General features: G+C 44.7%; 1 protein-coding gene and 1 long non-coding RNA gene across 2 annotated transcripts in view; one reads left to right on the forward strand and one right to left on the reverse strand.

Annotated features, from left to right (window-relative positions):
* LOC140899949 (uncharacterized) overlaps positions 1–17293 on the forward strand; it is a 59029-nt gene that overhangs the window by 7775 nt on the left and 33961 nt on the right. The window lies entirely within an intron of this gene.
* Positions 10347–11518, reverse strand: LOC140899948 (transcription factor HES-5). The gene is made up of 3 exons (XM_073316282.1): positions 11453–11518; positions 10866–11046; positions 10347–10615 (listed from the first exon to the last, which is right to left on the reverse strand). Exons 1-3 carry the CDS (start codon positions 11516–11518, stop codon positions 10347–10349), a joined length of 516 nt encoding a protein of 171 aa, XP_073172383.1.

The raw sequence follows: 17293 nt of genomic DNA on the forward strand, positions 1-17293 counted from the left end.
GGATTCTCTGTAACATGAAACCCTTAGATCAAGATTTGAGGACGTCAGTAACTCAGACAGAGGTGATGGGCCTACTACAGGGCAGATGAGATTCTGTGGCCTGTGATGTGTGGGAGGTCAGACTAGATGATCGTGATGTTCCCTCCTGGCCTTAAAGTCTGAGTCTAAGATCATCCAGTGTGTCAGTGGCCAAGACAGGAATAGAATACAGATGCCCTGAGTCCCAGTCCAGTGCTCTATTCCCTAAGCCAGACTTCCTTTCACAGAACCCAGCTCTTCAGCTCTGCTGTTCACAGATTAAGGACCTAATTTTCTACATGCCTCAGTTTCCCCATTGTTACAAAGACGTTAATGAAAGCCTCATCTAACACTGTTTGTCAACCTTTTAAAATGCAGAGAAAAAACAAATAAACTTTTTTCTCTAAGCTCACTGTATGACCTCTCCATACTTCAGTTTCCCCATATGAAAAATTGGGCTGACAATGGTATCACGTATGGCTGCATGTAAATAATAACACACACACCGTTGCTGAAAGGGCGAATCTGTTAAAGTTTGAAATCCTGCAAAGTATATTTTACTGGTCATAAAATTTTGTCATAAAGTTATCTAGCTGTTTTTATGAATCAGTTGCTGTAGTAGTTAACTCCATGACTTCATGTGACAATGAGTTCCTTTCAGTTACCCCAGGGCGTGTTATATGTTAATAGCTTATTCATTATTTTTTATTGTTTTTCAAAGCACGTGGGTGACTCAGCAACACAAGTCCCGTTAAAAGTCTGCCTCTAGGTCACTTTATACATTTTGAATTATTATTATTATTACTTATTATTTTATTTTATATTAGCCAATACAGGACGACACACACTTTGATCACTGTTGTATATCACGGTGAAAATATAATGCAAAGCTCTGTACAGGATCAGCAGTATGTCACATGCATTGGACAGGAAGTCCTGTCACACGCTGGATGAGAGGGGATGTGTTTTCAGCAGCAGAAGGGCACCATCAGGTGGGAGGTTTCCTTCAGCCAGAGAAGCTTTTGATCCAATTTTCAATTCTGAAAATATGAAATGAGTGGTTTTAAATAATGCCATCCTCTCCCCGGCACAATGCCCGGGAACGCAAAGGACTGAACCAGCCCTTATTGATTAAAGCATTATCCCTTTCTCCGAGTGCTGGCCAGATGGTATAGAAGGCATTAGCTTTCTGCTCAGGACCTGCAGAAGCACACTTCTATTGTTGACAGTTTAACACTGTGAATGGAGTGATGTGTGGGAAACTCTCAAAATTCCGGACTCACACCGTCTGAGGTGAATGGTGAACTAGGCAGGCTGCCTTGCATTGCATGCACAAAACAACAAGCCTCTGGGGTTACAAACTCCAGCTTCCCTCTCTCTGTGTCATCAGTTGGAAAAGACCAGAGCTCTAGCACCACCCTCCTGTTTTCCGCCTCACCCCCCTGCCCATTCACAAATCAAAGAAATAAGCCAGTCCTTTCATATATGCTTTGATTGTATTATGCAAGTCTAAATACTTTATGGTAAGTGAATATTTGTAAATTAGTATTTTCTCACATGGTAATCTCAGATTAATAAAATCCCTAATTTTTCCACGGTATGCATCCGATGAAGTGAGCTGTAGCTCACGAAAGCTCATGCTCAAATAAATTGGTTAGTCTCTAAGGTGCCACAAGTACTCCTTTTCTTTTTGCGAATACAGACTAACACGGCTGTTACTCTGAAACCTAATTTAAGGCTGCCACATAAGTAGATTCATATGTAATGTATATTTTATTTATTTCCACAAGGAAGAACAAACATTGACTATTTTCAGAGTAACAGCCGTGTTAGTCTGTATTCGCAAGAAAGAAAAGGAGTACTTGTGGCACCTTAGAGACTAACCAATTTATTTGAGCATGAGCTTTCGTGAGCTACAGCTCACTTCATCAGATGCATATCGTGGAAACTGCAGCAGACTTTATATATACACAGAGAATATGAAACAATACCTCCTCCCACCCCACTGTCCTGCTGGTAATAGCTTATCTAAAGTGATCATCAGGTGGGCCATTTCCAGCACAAATCCAGGTTTTCTCACCCTCCACCCCCCCCCCACAAATTCACTCTCCTGCTGGTGATAGCCCATCCAAAGTGACAACTCTTTACACAATGTGCATGACAATCAAGTTGGGCTATTTCCTGCACAAATCCAGGTTTTCTCACATCCCCCCCACCCCCATACACACACAAACTCACTCTCCTGCTGGTAATAGCTCATCCAAACTGACCACTCTTCAAGTTTAAATCAATCATTATCACCTCTGAATATGGTGGAAATCAGAGCATCAAGGTGATTAGAATGGGATGCTACTGTACTTTAGCTGGAGTCATATTCTCCTCCCCCCCCCAAATATTCACTATTACATTTGAGCACCTGCAAAGCATCTTTGTGCATCAACATATCTTTATGTAAGTAGTCTATTCAGTAGGTCAAACTCTTCCCTGTGGTATAGCCATCAATGAAGTTACCCCAGGGATGAATTTGTCTGCCTCTATCTCATGTCCTTTTCACCACTCTTTTTAGTTTATCCCATGTAACATCATTGTCTTATTTTCTTTAACCCTGCAACACAATTTATGAGTCAATTTGAATGAAAAATACATGGTCTATTCAGAGTGGTAGCTGTGTTAGTCTGTGCAAAAACAATGAGGAGTCCTTGTGGCACCTTAGACTAACAAATTTATTTGGGCATAAGCTTTCGTGGACATCTAAGATATTTGCCCTTCTGGAAGAAAATAATTTGTATTGTCAACAGTCTGTTTGTCTTTAATAACAGGTTAGTAACTAAAATGTTGGTCTTGTTTCCGTCTGGCAAACATGGCTATTTTTTGTTTAGTTTTGCATTTTAAAGGGAAGCTGAAAAGTTCAGTTTCCGTAGCAGTTTGTCCTGTTAAAAACATGCTTGTGCTCCAAGATCACCCATTGTGGGAGGGAAGGAGTACTTGTGGCAGTCTCTAAGGTGCCACAAGTACTCCTTTTCTTTTTGCGAATACAGACTAACACGGCTGTTACTCTGAAACCTGTCATTGTGGGAGGGGTTTGTGGCTTTCAACTAGCAGTAACTGTAGGGGAAGCAGAGAACGTTGTTTTGTGTGAGACTCACAAAAATCGTTATAAGTTGTCTCCCCCCCCTTCCCGGTTCCCTTCCCCTCCATTGTTAATGGAATGATAGATTTAAAGAAACAAACCACAACATGCACAAAAGACACTGGAATCTAGATTGTACTAATCAGGTAATTCCAATTTTTGTAGATCTGCTAACTGCAGTAGTCTAAATAATTACCCTCTTCTTTGTATGAAGTGGTGTTTTAGCAGTGTTGATCCCAAGATATTAGACAGACAAGATGGGTGAGATAATATGTTTTATTGTACCAGCTTTTGAGTTTACACAGAGCTCTTCCTCAGGTCTGGGAAAGGTACTCCAGTGCCACAGCTAAATACAAGGTGGAACAGATTGTTTAGCAAACATGATTAACACATATTTCAAGGTAGCCTGTTTCCTCTTGTTTTTTCCTCCCCCCCCCCCCCCCCCCCGATGTTCTGGTTTAACTTGGATTTAAACTTGAAGAGTGGTCAGTTTGGATGAGCTATTACCAGCAGGAGAGTGAGTTTGTGTGTGTATGGGGGTGGGGGGGATGTGAGAAAACCTGGATTTGTACAGGAAATAGCCCAACTTGATTGTCATGCACATTGTGTAAAGAGTTGTCACTTTGGATGGGCTATCACCAGCAGGAGAGTGAATTTGTGTGGGGGGGTGGAGGGTGAGAAAACCTGGATTTGTGCTGGAAATGGCCCACCTGATGATCACTTTAGATAAGCTATTACCAGCAGGACAGTGGGGTGGGAGAAGGTATTGTTTCATATTCTCTGTGTATATATAAAGTCTGCTGCAGTTTCCACGATATGCATCTGATGAAGTGAGCTGTAGCTCACGAAAGCTTATGCTCTAATAAATTGGTTAGTCTCTAAGGTGCCACAAGTACTCCTTTTCTTTTTGCGAATACAGACTAACACGGCTGTTACTCTGAAACATATTTCAAGGGACCTATTCTAGGTGAAGTGGTCGTTAACACCTCTCCTGTCACAAGGGGGAGAGAAGGAGGAGGGAAAAAGCTGGGAGGGGTGGTTAGTGAGTTATGGATTGTTGTAATAAGGCATAAATCCAGTGTCTCTAAACAGTCCATGATTTTTAATGTCTAACAAAGTTATTAATTTAAGCTCCCAGGCTCATCTTTTGAAGGTGTTGTGCAAGCTTCCTTTGAGGATGAGGACTGAGAAGTCAGATACAGAACCATCACTTTGTGAGAAGTGTTCACTCACAGGTGATATGGTGGTTTTGTCTTTTTTTATAATTTTTTATGAGAGAGTTCATTCAAGAGCGTAATGATTGTCTTGTTTCACCCATATAGTTGCTATTGGGGACATGTAGTGCACTTTCTTCATTGTAATGCTTCCTGTCATATTTCATTGCTGTGAAATATGGACCAGATCTTGAGAGATGGACTGCAGCTGAGCACTTAAGCCATTGCACCTGTGACGTTCATTTTCTCAGTGGCCTTGTTCAATCATGAATCACGTTAACAGTCAATAGCAGCACTGTGAATATAGGACAGCTTCAAAACTATGATAAGAATCACTGAGGAGAATAGAGGGGCTGATCTATCTAGTTACGTTCATTATTTTGTATTGATTAAAAATTGGCACCAGAAATCAGTGATGTCACAAAGGCTGAGTCTTCTGTACACTATGGCCATGTGACCCCCACCTGCTGTAAGGCCAGGCCTTAGTGTAGATGAGAATCAGGCCCATAACATTTTATCAGTCATAACAATCAAACGCATACAGGGTTGCCCCCTTTTTTTTTTTTTTTTAAACTCCCATCTCATCCTGGGTGACTATCCCCATTCTTGGCACTCTCCCGCCCTTGGGAAGCATGGTGTTTATTATGCTGATCCTACAGCCCAGGGATACTCTTCTGACAAAGACCCTATTAACCTCAGAGTGTGGGCCTGAGTTTCTCAGAGTTTCCCACACTTTCTTCCCTATTTATGACATTCAAGGGAATCACAAAAGAAGCGTGCCTCACAACAGCCCCCATTAGTGACACTCTTTGACTCCGCATTGTGATTACCAGCAATTCCTGTCCCAATAGACCATCTGGAGAGCTATTTTCCCAAGGAGCACATTGATCGATCAGTATTATCCAGGCCCTTTTAAAACTTGGGAATGTTATGCTCTTTGACACTAAATAGGTGGCTTGAGGATGGATTGTCAGCTAGATTTTAAGATATCTAAGGTGCAGAAAAAGATGATGATTGTTCTTTTAAAACACACACACACACATGCAGTATCGATACCTTTCATGAGACAGGGTGACATGAAGTCAGGAAGTAGCATAAAATGCAAAAGAGGGTTATGTGAATGTAATGCTGGATGCACAGCCCAGGAGAATAAACTTCACTCTTTAGCCACAGAGCAAGTACAACCCTGGCAGTGGAAATGCAGGCGTCTCTCTTCTTGATTTATACCAGGATGAGTGGAAGGAGACACCTGCCTTATGGGCTTGATTCTGATCTCACACCAGTTTTTCACAGATGTAATTTTTCTGACTTTTTCCTGATTTAAACCAGCGCAAGCGAGGTCAGACTCAGACCCAGCAGTCCCTAAACTCTTGTTTTCAGAGTTTTTCTTTTCTGTTTTTCTGTCTGACTTCGTCAGTTTAAACTCAAGCCATGTGTGATGTTGCTCGGTGTGATTTTTAGCAAGGTTCTGTGGCTCAGTTTACTCCAAGTAGATGTAGGTTAGCTCCAAGGGCTTGTCTACACTACCGCGCGGGGTCGATCTAAGATACACAACTTCAGCTACGTGAATAGCTTGACGGTTTGACAGTTATGTGCAGATTTAATTTCCTTGGGAATTGTAGATAGGGAAAGTAAAACCTCAACATCCCGTGCTGAGCTTGCTTGGGAGTGGGATTTCTCTGGAGGAGTGGCACTTCTTAAGTGTGAGGGAAATCTAATCGTAGATAAGGGATGTGGTTTGAAAGTGACTGTAGAAAACCCTGTTTAGCTGTGTCACCGGGTGGCTGACTCCTTAAGAGGAGATGGACTTCAGTGCCTAGGGAAACAAAGATAAGAGGGCCTAGAGAAGCAGAGGGGTTCTCTGCAGGGAAGAAGGAAGAGAGCAGGAAGGAAGTGCTGGGAGTTGCTGCCAGTGCTTAGTAAAAGAGTAGGAAGACAGACCAGATCCTCAGGACAGGAGGACTGGGTCCATCTTGAGGCTGGCATGTAGATGCTGTGTGGGTTTCTGTGTTGTTGGTTTGGCATTGGTAGGTATATCCTAGACGGGGGGGACTTCTGTTAAATGATATAGCTAGAGGGACAAGTCACTGCAGCAGCCACACCAGGCTGCAGGGTTCTTTGAGATGCCCTGAGAAGGGGGAACTGATACTGTATTGTTCTAGAGACACCCTAGGCCATGAGGGGACGCTCAGTGGATGATGACCTCTAACACTGGTGCAGTCAGCAGGATTTGTCCTGTGAATCCCCTTTAGTTAGAGCAGAGGATGGAGGAGAGGAAGCCAAAGAGCAGCAGCCGTAGTTAAGCCGTGGGGTCAGCAGTAACTACTGTGGTTCCTGTTCCAGTTTTTAGAAGTGGACAGGTGGCACGAGCCAATCCAGGAAGTTCTCCTGGTGGATTTAGAGGCAGAAGGAGGCACTGTTGTATCTGCAAAGATGGCTGGCAATCTTGGAGGAGTAGCAACAGCAGCAGCACCTACTGGGGATTCTGCAAAAGAAAACATCCGTAGCCACAGATATGGAGACTAGAGAAGGTATACTATGCCTGTGGGCAACAGGGACACCTGAGAATGGTTTGTCCCTATGGCACCATTGTTGAGATTGACTTTGGGAAGCAGAGCACAAAGTTGCAGGCTGCAAAGAGTGGCAGAGAGGCTCCTACAGGGGAAAGACCCCAGGCTGGAAGGCTTGGGAGTGGGTTAAAGAATAGCCCAAGTGGGGTGGAATAACTCTTGTTTGTTTGGACTTCTGTTACATTGAAACCCAGGTGAGGGGGAAACTGAGGCAGGGTGCTGCAGTGCCATGCTGCCCACAAGGTGGCTAGACCCATGACAAATTCTCTAAAATATTTTTGTGAGAGAGTGAGTGGGGAAGGTGCTCAAGGCTGGCTTTGTGTTACCCAATAAAGTAATGCGGGGGGCTTCTCCCTCCCATCCTCAAATCTCCTCCATCTGTCTTCCTTCATTTTCCCTGGCTTTCCATAATCTCTGTCCCTGATGGTTGAGTGGAGGATGGACGTAAAAGTTCTTCTAAGGTACCTATCTTCCCCCCTCCCCGCCCCGCCACTACTGCACTATTTGAGCACCTCACAATTTATAATGTATCTTATCCTCCGCATACCCAGGGGAGTCAGATAAGTGCTATTAATTGATTTTTATAGATGGGGACTGAGACGTAGAGACTGACTGACTTGCCCAAGGTCACTCAGGAAGTCTGTGGCAAATCAGAATTGAACCCATGTCTCTCGAAGCCCAAGCTAGTGCCTATGACCATGGTGGACAACGCTGCTTCTGCTCCGGCACAGTAGAACTTTCTAACACGGGTGAAGCTCATCTCTGCGGGAGACAGCGCTTTCTCAGGGGCTGCTCTGAGGCTCTGGAACAAACTCCTGCAGGCGCAAAGGACCAACACAGGCCTCCCCACATTTCACTTCTCTGACCTGTCATCTCTAACAAAGACACAGAGCAGCATGGGAATCCTCAAACCTTCATCACCCCACCCCCAAACAAACCACCTCACTACAGACACACTTCCAACCCATCCAGCACTTCAGAGAGAGAATGAGAGAGAAAACAGCTGGCAGATGTTAGCCATGTCGCTTAATGCACAGCCGTACATGCTACAGTGATGAGGTGGGACAGGAACCTCGATAGACTAGTACAGAATAGAATGCTGCCTTTGTGCTTCTTTTCCAACTCCCAGGGAGTGAAATTGGCAAGCCTTCTCTTCTAAAGCAAAACACCTGTCCATTTTAATCCTTTGCCTGCTCTCGGGAACAGACCTGGCTGGTAATGTGGCTACTGCACCCACATCTGTGGTTCACAAGAAGCCTAGCACCTTGGATTTGTTTAGCTTGGGTCACCCAATTGGTGTGCTGGGGTTTTCAGGCTTTTGTAACCCCTCATTTAGGAGGGCATGTGGGATTTGTTTTCTCTGTTGGGGTGGGGGGAGAGATCAAAGTTGTCACGGTCATATTTTTGGATCTCAACTAATAGGGTTTGTGTTAAATATTTTAAATGCTGGAGTGTGGCAGTATTTCCTTGAGGCAAACAAGCCCAAGTTAAAAGTGTACGGTTAATACATAATAACATCTAGCATTCATATAGCAATTGTCATTCAGAGATCTAGAAAGGGTGGGACAGCACTATCCTCCCAGGCCTACAGATAGGGAAACTGAGGCACAGAGGTGAAGTGACTCACCTGAGGTCACTCAGCAAATCAGTGGCAAAGCAGGGTGTAGTACCAAAATCTCTTGATTCCCAGCACTGTGCTTGATCTTCCTGGACTATAATGCTGAATTTCTGAGCCTTACTTGGATTCCTTAAAGAAGAGAGTAAAATGCTTTTAGAAAACAAGAGAAAATAATCTGGAAAAGGAAATCCATAAGAGATTCTATAGATTTGCAATTTTCCTTTTAAAGGAGGAAGGAGAAGCTTTGTGTTACCTGTGAGGACCAGCGTTCTCCTAATCAGGTTTCTGTGAACAAGAGTTGTTAACATCAAAACACCAAGTGACTCCTGAATTTTCTCCTATTAAAGGAACTGGGAATTTTGCCAGTGACTTCAGTGGGAGCAGGTTTAGACCAGAGCAGAGCAAGGAGCTGAATTCTTCATAGTTCATAAGGTGATGTCCATGCTACCCACCCCTGCAGGGTGGGGAAACATAGCACTCTGAACTCAGGGCTTGACAGGTAAGTTAACAGAGTTGGTGAGGGAGGGCAGTGACATTTTTCATGATGTTTTATTTTTGAAGTCTATGCGTGGTTTAAGGAATCTTACACATCTGTCTATAGCATTTCAATTCACCTTTAATACACATTAGGCCTTTGTAACTTTTATTTTTGGTACCTTTTTTGTTTATCTTTTTAAGCCAAATCCTGCTTCTCTTCCAGCTGAAATCTGTGTAGGTGCTTGCATGAGTGTACACACTGGAGTTAGGGTTTGCAACATTTACAAACAGCAACATCCCCACAGAGCCTCATTCTGGATATAGACTAAAAAAGGGGGATGGTCTATTGTAATCTGAGAGCAGCAGAGTTCATAAAACAGTGCTTAAAGAGCACCCCGGCCCTAAGCAATCTGGCTTGATTCTGAAAAAATGTGTTTGCTCCATCTCCCAGGACCCCTTGTGACACTCCCACCCCACACACTTCAAGTCCTGATGTTCCTCACACATTGTCCAATAAAATTCTATGTTTTAATGACTTCAAACAAAAGATCAATGAATAAAAAAAACATTTTATTGACATTTACAGTAATGGAACCAATGTCACTTTCAGCATCACAACTTTATAAAAGTATGTTAAGCTCATCAGCACATTCAGTGAATGACTGTAGAGTACACATTTCCCACCATCCCTACTAGGTAAAATACACAGCAGGTACTTCCTTTACAAAAGGCATCAATTATCCCTCAACTGAGATTAACCCATGCTGCATGTTAAGAGAATTTCTCCTACAGTCATTCGTTATCATAATAACTTTGCACAAGAGATTATACTAAAATAGTATAGGAACTTCAGAAGCATCCATATTTCTGAATCAAATCTTTCACTCAAAAGGTAAAGGCTAGATTCTCTTTATGATACAAACTACATCCTCAAATGCCCCCTCTTTCTGAAGATCAGTACCTAATATAGGGCCAAAACAGCTTCTGAATCAATGCCCATAGAAATCCATGAAGATTCCCATTGACTTCAAAGGGCATTTATCGAGCTAAACTCTGATTGGAAGCCAATGGGAGATTTGCTCTGTAAAGTGCCAAAGGGCTTGGCCCTCTATTCAGCTAGGAGCCACCCATAAGGGCAGCATGTTTGCTGCAAGATACAGACACCATCCTTCACCATGAAGGGAAACTACTGCAGAGAGCATGTCTCATGACAAACAATAAAACCCCCTCCTGGAAATCAAAGTTTCCTACTTCAAAGAGGGACCATTAAATCAAAGATCCCTTTGGTTTTGCAGCACACACACACATAAATGTCCAGTCTACCATGGTCTCCAGATAGCAGCAACAGTCACAGGGATATTCTTCTGGGAAGGATGCTTCCTGGGTACCAGACATGGCAGTGAAGGTGGGCTATGCATGGGGGTTGAGCATAGGTTGTCTGGAATCGTCTGAGCTTTGCAGAAATGCTTGATCAGCCGGGCCTGAGCTTCCTTCTTAGGCTCACAGTAGGAGAGGAAATGCAGAGCTTCCTTCAGGCACTCCAGGTAACCAGTGTTAAAATCCTGTTCTGGGCTCTTTTGACTGAACACTGGAAAATAAATGGGAGAAAATCAACATGTTAATGGTCTGTCCAGACTCTGAGCAGTGTAAATACATCTGCAGGGATCAACACGAGGGGCCATCTCCCACAAATCCTTGCTCATGTGGATAGTCCTTATGCAAATGGTCCCATTGACTCCTGCAGGAGTAAGGTCTACTTGTGTGAGCAAAGATTTGTAGGAGTCGGCCCTCAAGGAAGCAGCATCTGTGAGTGAGTGAAAAGCATGCTGCATACTCACTTTGTGTCTGCAGCTGGCTCTGCTGTTTCAAGTAGCCGACTGCCACTTCCAGGATATCGGCTTTCTCCAGCTTGGAGTTGGGCTGGTGTCTCCGGAACTCCTTCTCCAGCAGGAGTTTCAGTTGCTCGATGCTGCTGTTAATCCGGTCCCGGCGCATTTTCTCCACCACCGGCTTCCTCAGCTGCACAAGAGAAGGGCCGGGTTGTTAGGGATACAGTTGGATCCAATTTATTTACATAATCTCCATTGATTCCCACCCGCGTACATTAGGACAAATTTCTACTCAGTAGGAACTCTATGGTCCTGGCGTGTCTGTCTGTCCATCTGTCTTCCTCTTTTTTACCTCTATATGTCCATCCGCCATCTTTACGCCAATCTTTGTTCTCGTTCTTTACATCTTTTTTTTTACTCTATCACTAATCTATCTGTTTATTCTTATTTTCACCTTTCTATTATATCTCTCTGATGTTCCTGTATAAAGTCGGTTAGGTAAACACCCAACTGGCTCTGAAGTTTCAGATGCATTAGGAGTCACACTGAATATAACCTAACACTCACTTTCCAGCCCTGTCCATTGTTTAACTTACTTTATTCTTCTCTTTTGGCAGCAGTTTCTCCTCCACCTGGGCCATGAAGCTGTTGCTGGGAGCCATTCTTATCCTTGCCAGTTAGGGCCACAGATCTGTGGATCAGGGGTTCCTGTGCTGAACACAAGGCTATGTGACAGCCTCTATTTATACCCAGAATGGCCAAGCCGATATGTGAGTCTCAGGCTCGTTGATGTTTCCCACACTTGTTCAGCCAATCCGGGCACATGGTCAAACAATAGAGGAGGCATCTATCAGTGCATGGTACATTGATTATAAATGCCCCGGAGAGAATAACCTTCTGCCCAAACCAACTGGTGGAGTGTGCAGTGTGGTGCTGCAGGGCTGCACTAGGATCTGGGAAAGCACTGACCCTCCAGCTGGTTGTCTGGGATCAATTGCATTCCAAAGTCGCAGCATGTGCCAGTCACATTCGTACTGGGGATGGAGGCACACGTTTCGGGGAAGGCGGGAAAAGGAGGGGGCAGTGCCTTAAGGGTTAAAATAAAGAGTTCTGCGTCCATCTCTCTGCTCTTTCTGGAGAGGGCATTGAACACCCAGCCCCGTTATCACAGAGTTTACCTGCTGAGGGTGCTTGTTTGTAGAGTACTTGGGGTTTTCCCAGTACTGACCAAATGGCAAAGTAAAATACTGTCTTAGTGTAAAATGACAGGCCCGTTAGAAAAGCAGGTTTTAAGTGCTGAGGAGATTCTAAGTGATGACTGCTGGATGGCTAGGTAGGGGTGTGTACGGGGGTGGATACAGTTCACGGGGGTGGCTGGGTAGGGGGAGTGTATGAGGATGGCTAGAGCTCATGAGAATGACTAGGCGGTTCCAGACTAGAATCCATTAGACTTTGCGCGTAACTGACTGTGTGACCTTTGGCAAGTCACTTCACCTCTGTTTCATGGTCTGGAATAATAGTAGAGCATGGAGACAAATGGATGAGGAGTGCATTCTCCTTTTTTTCCTTTTCTTTTCTTTTTTGGCTGAAATCAGCAAGTGCAGAGGCACCTAAGAATTTTTTTTTATTAAAATTTAAACTAACATTTTTGAGCCTCAGAACTCTCTCTTTAGGTTTAGTTCACATTGGGGCAAATGTTCAGGTCAGTTCTGATTTTTATCCAGTTGGATAAATTTAATCCCTGGGCATAATCTTAAAGGCAGCAGTGAAAATAGCATAGGGCCAGATCCTCAGCTGGCATAAACTGGGATAGCTCCATTGATATATGATAGAGGGGTATACATGGAGATGGATTAAAGAGGGTTACACATGGAGCTGATCTCAGTAAAGCTATGCTGTTTACACCAGCGGAGGATCTGCTCCGTACTGTCTAAAGGATAGGAGCCCTTGTTTCTCTACAAATGATGGGCATGGAACATGGAGGCAAGGCTGATGAATAGAGAAACAGAACTGTTTCTAGTTGTGGGAACTCAGCAATGGTTAAAGAAAGCCAGGGACTGTTGCCTATGTGTAAAACCCTGAAGTAAAGCCTGAATTTAATAGGCATTTGTCAGGAAGGGAAGTCAGAGAAATAGCCAGCTTCATGGTTTTCATTGTATGGGCCTGAAAGGGCTTAGTTCTTTGTTAGGGACAGATGTTGTCCTCAGAGCCTTTTATTCCCTGTGTTCTGGGAAAGCCGGGAGATAGGTCATCTCATGAACATTTTGATCCAGTCAAAGGATTAAAACATTAGATAAGACGCAGCCCAGTGACGGTTCACCAGCACCACTGGCTTTTGCCAGCTCTAATAAGATGCTGCCCTTTTCCTTGCATCATTTCACCGCCCTGTCTCCAAAAGGCCATGTCTCATGTCATTTTTCCCAAAGCGCCAGAGTGATGGCAAGGGACCTTGAAGCTAGAGTCTGACAGGTAGTCGTTGTACCAAGCTGGTTAAAGAGACTCTTCAGTGTCAAAGAGCATCTTTTTCCCAACTTCTGAGAGGCAGCCCTGACCTTTATTGCTATATTATAACTGCTAGCCAGATGGTCTTTTGGGAGTTGGATTTTTTCCCTTGAATTCATTCAGGCTCAGGCACCGTCACTAATGTTGCAAGTCGTCGCAAGGCACACGTCTATTGTCCAAACAAGAAATGTTATCAATAGGGGGAAAGTGTGGGAAACTCGGAGAAATTCAAACCCACACAGCTTGGTGCTAATAATTCCTTTGTGGAGTCTGCGCGTCTGTCAATGCGCCATGAATTCACGTGATTTTTCTCTGGGCGTCACTAAAGTGCTTGGATGGCCATGTGGGTAGGAGCGTCTCAGAGATCCTTACCGCAATATGGGGCAATATGGGGGGGCAAGGTGCAGAGTTACGCCAGTCTCTGGTTTATGCCCAGGGCTGGGATTCAGAAAATCTAGGCTCTGCCACTGACTCCTCTGTGACCTTGGCCTAGTCCATAGATGCCTTTCTGCCTTGGTTTACCCTTCCATGAAATGGGGATATGGTACTGACTTTCTTTGGAGGGGTCTTGCTACGACTGTTCATGGTCTACCTGCAAGCCTCAGTGTTGAGCCCATCTTTGCAGTGCCTCCAGTGTGCCTTTCCTGCCTCTAGGGCAGATGAGGCAGGTGACGGGGCAGGTGAGACCAGCTGAATATAGGACCCAAAGGAGGATGACTGTGTGAGCAGAGTCTGTAGGGAAAGCACTTCCCTGGAGATAGAAATGCCATGAGTGGCTTCTTCCTCCTACCCAGGAGGGTTACAGCTGGCAAATTCTCTTCTCCCCCCCATAGGGGAGTCTGGCAGAGACCTCTTCTGCCTAATACACGTGCCATGCTCCCCTTGGCACTGCAGCTGGATGGGTGGTAAAAACCTTGCAGAACCTGTTCGGACTGCACTCCTGAAAGGGTGTTTGCTTATACTTTAGGCCAGCCCTGTGAAAGCATCATTGTGCAAACTCCCTTGACTGACTAATGCTCTAAGCTTCCTAGATTTTTAGAACGACAGGGTCAAATCTCAGCGGGTTCAACTCAGCACTCATCTTCCTCGGTAGATAAACTGAGTTCCATGCTCTACTCTGCATGAGGGTCTCTTGGATGAGACCTGGGGAGAAAAAATCATTCCTGTGTACCGTGCATGACTGTTAACGATCCTTTGGCACTTTCTATATGAGTAGCAGTTTAAAGTGGCATTGTTGGACAAAATTCACTCTGCTTCAGTGTGCTGATGCCCCCCACTCCAGAGATGGAGTTATTTTAGTTGTCCTGTACTGTGTATGGCATATAGATTCTGAAGTGCTTTAGGGTGAAAGATGCTATATAAGACCTGATTCTGTTGTCCTTAGGTAAAACTCCTCATTCTGGGCCAGATTCTACCACTTTTATTCATGTTGATTAGTACTTCACACCACAAATAGACTAATGGAGCCACGTAGTATAAGTGTGGCTGAATCTGGCCCTTTCAGAGAAAAAGACATGATGATCGGGCCCATTATGTATAATTAATTCTTACTATGCCATTGTCTGGATGACTCCTCCTCTCACCTTCCCAATGCAGGACGCACATACAGGCTTTTTTAATGCTGACCAAAAAAAAAAAAAAAATGAGGAAGACCTTTTGTAATGCAGCTATAAACCATTCTCCCTGTATGTTTAACCTTCAGTTTCTTATTGGATCCAGCATTCTTAGACACTCATTCTTAGGTGCTTAAGGGAAGGCAAGCAGGTTTTGATCATTGAGGAACACAAAACGCATGATCCAACCTGATCTGCATTTCCAAGGTAATTAGAGGTGAAATCAGTTTCCCCAACTGCTTAAGCGAGTGACCCTGAAATACTCATGGGCCAATGACATATTCTCCTTACAGCAAGTATCAAAAATAATTAAAAATTAAACAGTTATTATTTTTCTGCCTAGTGGAAATTCCCACAAGTCACCTCTCAGTATATTCAAGGGTGCACAAGAAGGATTTATTATTTCCTGGTATATTGACTCTGAAAGGCCTGGGGATTACAGCTGTTTTGCACATGAATAGATGGAGTGTGTTGTACAAAAGGCAGGAGCTGTAAGATAATGTGTTTGGATGTGGGAAAGCGCTGACCCTCCAGGAGAGCAGGCTGGTGCCTGATGGCAGGAATCAGTTACATCTCAAAGGAACGCATTGCCCTGGGAGCAGGGGTTTATCAAAGCAGCCGCGTTACGTATTTATTCCTCCGCACCCTCTTCCCCTCCAAAATCAGAGAGATCTATTTTCAAACCTCTTTCCATGCATTTTTAAAATGGCCTCAGTGAAAGGTCCCAGGTTGAAGTCCTTTAATGATCCATAGAAACATGGGCACCAGCAGGGCAAACTTCCCTCCCAGCCCCAAGATGGCAAAGGTGAAAGAGACATGCGTGGGTAAGAATTGGTTCTTCAAGGGTTAATGCAAGAATTGTGCCCAGCCGAGCATATTCTGTGCCTGGCACTTACCCTTCTGCATGGGCTGCCAGTGGCCCTTAGCCCTGCCCTGCTGCAGGGCTGCCAGGCAGTATCATGGTAGTGGTGGTTTAAGTGAAGTGGCAACCAAGAAGCTGAACTGACACCCCTTCCACACAGGCCACTGAACAGCCCTGGGATGATAAAGCCTTGTTGACATTACTGACCTGTGCTGGATTCGAACAGGCAACCACGCGTTAAAGACTTTATGAACCTATTGCTGCTCCCATTGACTTAAATGGGAGCAGAAATGAGCCCTGTATCCCCAAGTAAGTAATTGACAGCAGGTTTCCTTGGGCCCTGAACTTGGCCTGGTGAGAAAAAGGGAGGGAGCAGCCCTCAGATTCTGAACAGAAATGATCTGTGGAACATAGGAAGCGAGCGGATCTGGCCAGTGGTCCAGCGAGCTCAGTGTCCTCCTGGCACAGGCAGTATTTGGTACCAGATTCCTCAGAAGGGATGCAAGAAACCCCATAATGGACAATCATGGGATAACCTGCCTAGAGGGGACGTTTCTTTTTAACCCCATCAGTCAGTGGTTGTGACTGCCCTGAATCATGAGGGCTTCTGTAGCTTTTTCAATATTTCATTCTGTCTAATATAACTGTGGATGTTCGCATTATTCATGTCAGTGACTTGTCCTTTTTTAATTATGTCAGGGGAGGTGCCCTTAATATTGTAGTCCTTTTTAGGCCTGAGTAATTAGCCAATATTCAGGCCTTGCTGGGTTGGTTCCATTAGGAAAATAAATTGATGATGGAGTCAGGTTCAGACAACCCTGTTTGTTTTCAAAGTCCTGTTTCCCCAAATACAGTGGAAGCAAAAAACAGCAGGCAGTACTCGAAAATCCAGGTCTGTTACTCCAGCGAGGACTGTGTCCAAAAGCAGCTCTGTCTCACAGCTTCCTCCCAGGCCAGAGGCCCACTCACTACTGCTTTTCTTGCTTTCTGCCAGCTTTCTGCATTCACACTTACAACCAATCAGTCCCCTAAACCCTGCATTTGCAATCAGTGCCAGGGAAACCCTTCAGCCTACACAGCTTACTTTCCTTGCCATGTGAAGCATGGCCTTGGGCGGTGGCTTCCAGCTATCAAGAGACATTCAATTGTTCCTTCCATATAGCATGAAAGAAAGGTGCTTAGCATACCCATCAACTTTTAATGAGGTCTGTGATTGTCTCTAGATCAGGGATGGGCAAACTTTTTGGCCCAAGAGCCACATCGAGGTTGCGCAACTGTACAGAGGGCCGGGTAAGGAAGGCTGTGCCCCCTAAACAGCCTGGCCCCTGCCCCCTGTCCACCCCCTCCCACTTCCCAGCCCCTCAGAACCTCCAACCCATCCAACGCTCCTTGTCCCCTGACCACCCCCTTCCGGGACCCCAGCCCCAACCGCCCCCTGGGACTCCACCCCCTATCCAACC

This window comes from Lepidochelys kempii, chromosome 18, assembly GCF_965140285.1.
Source record: "Lepidochelys kempii isolate rLepKem1 chromosome 18, rLepKem1.hap1, whole genome shotgun sequence".
In the NCBI taxonomy this organism is placed as follows: Eukaryota; Metazoa; Chordata; order Testudines; family Cheloniidae; genus Lepidochelys; species Lepidochelys kempii.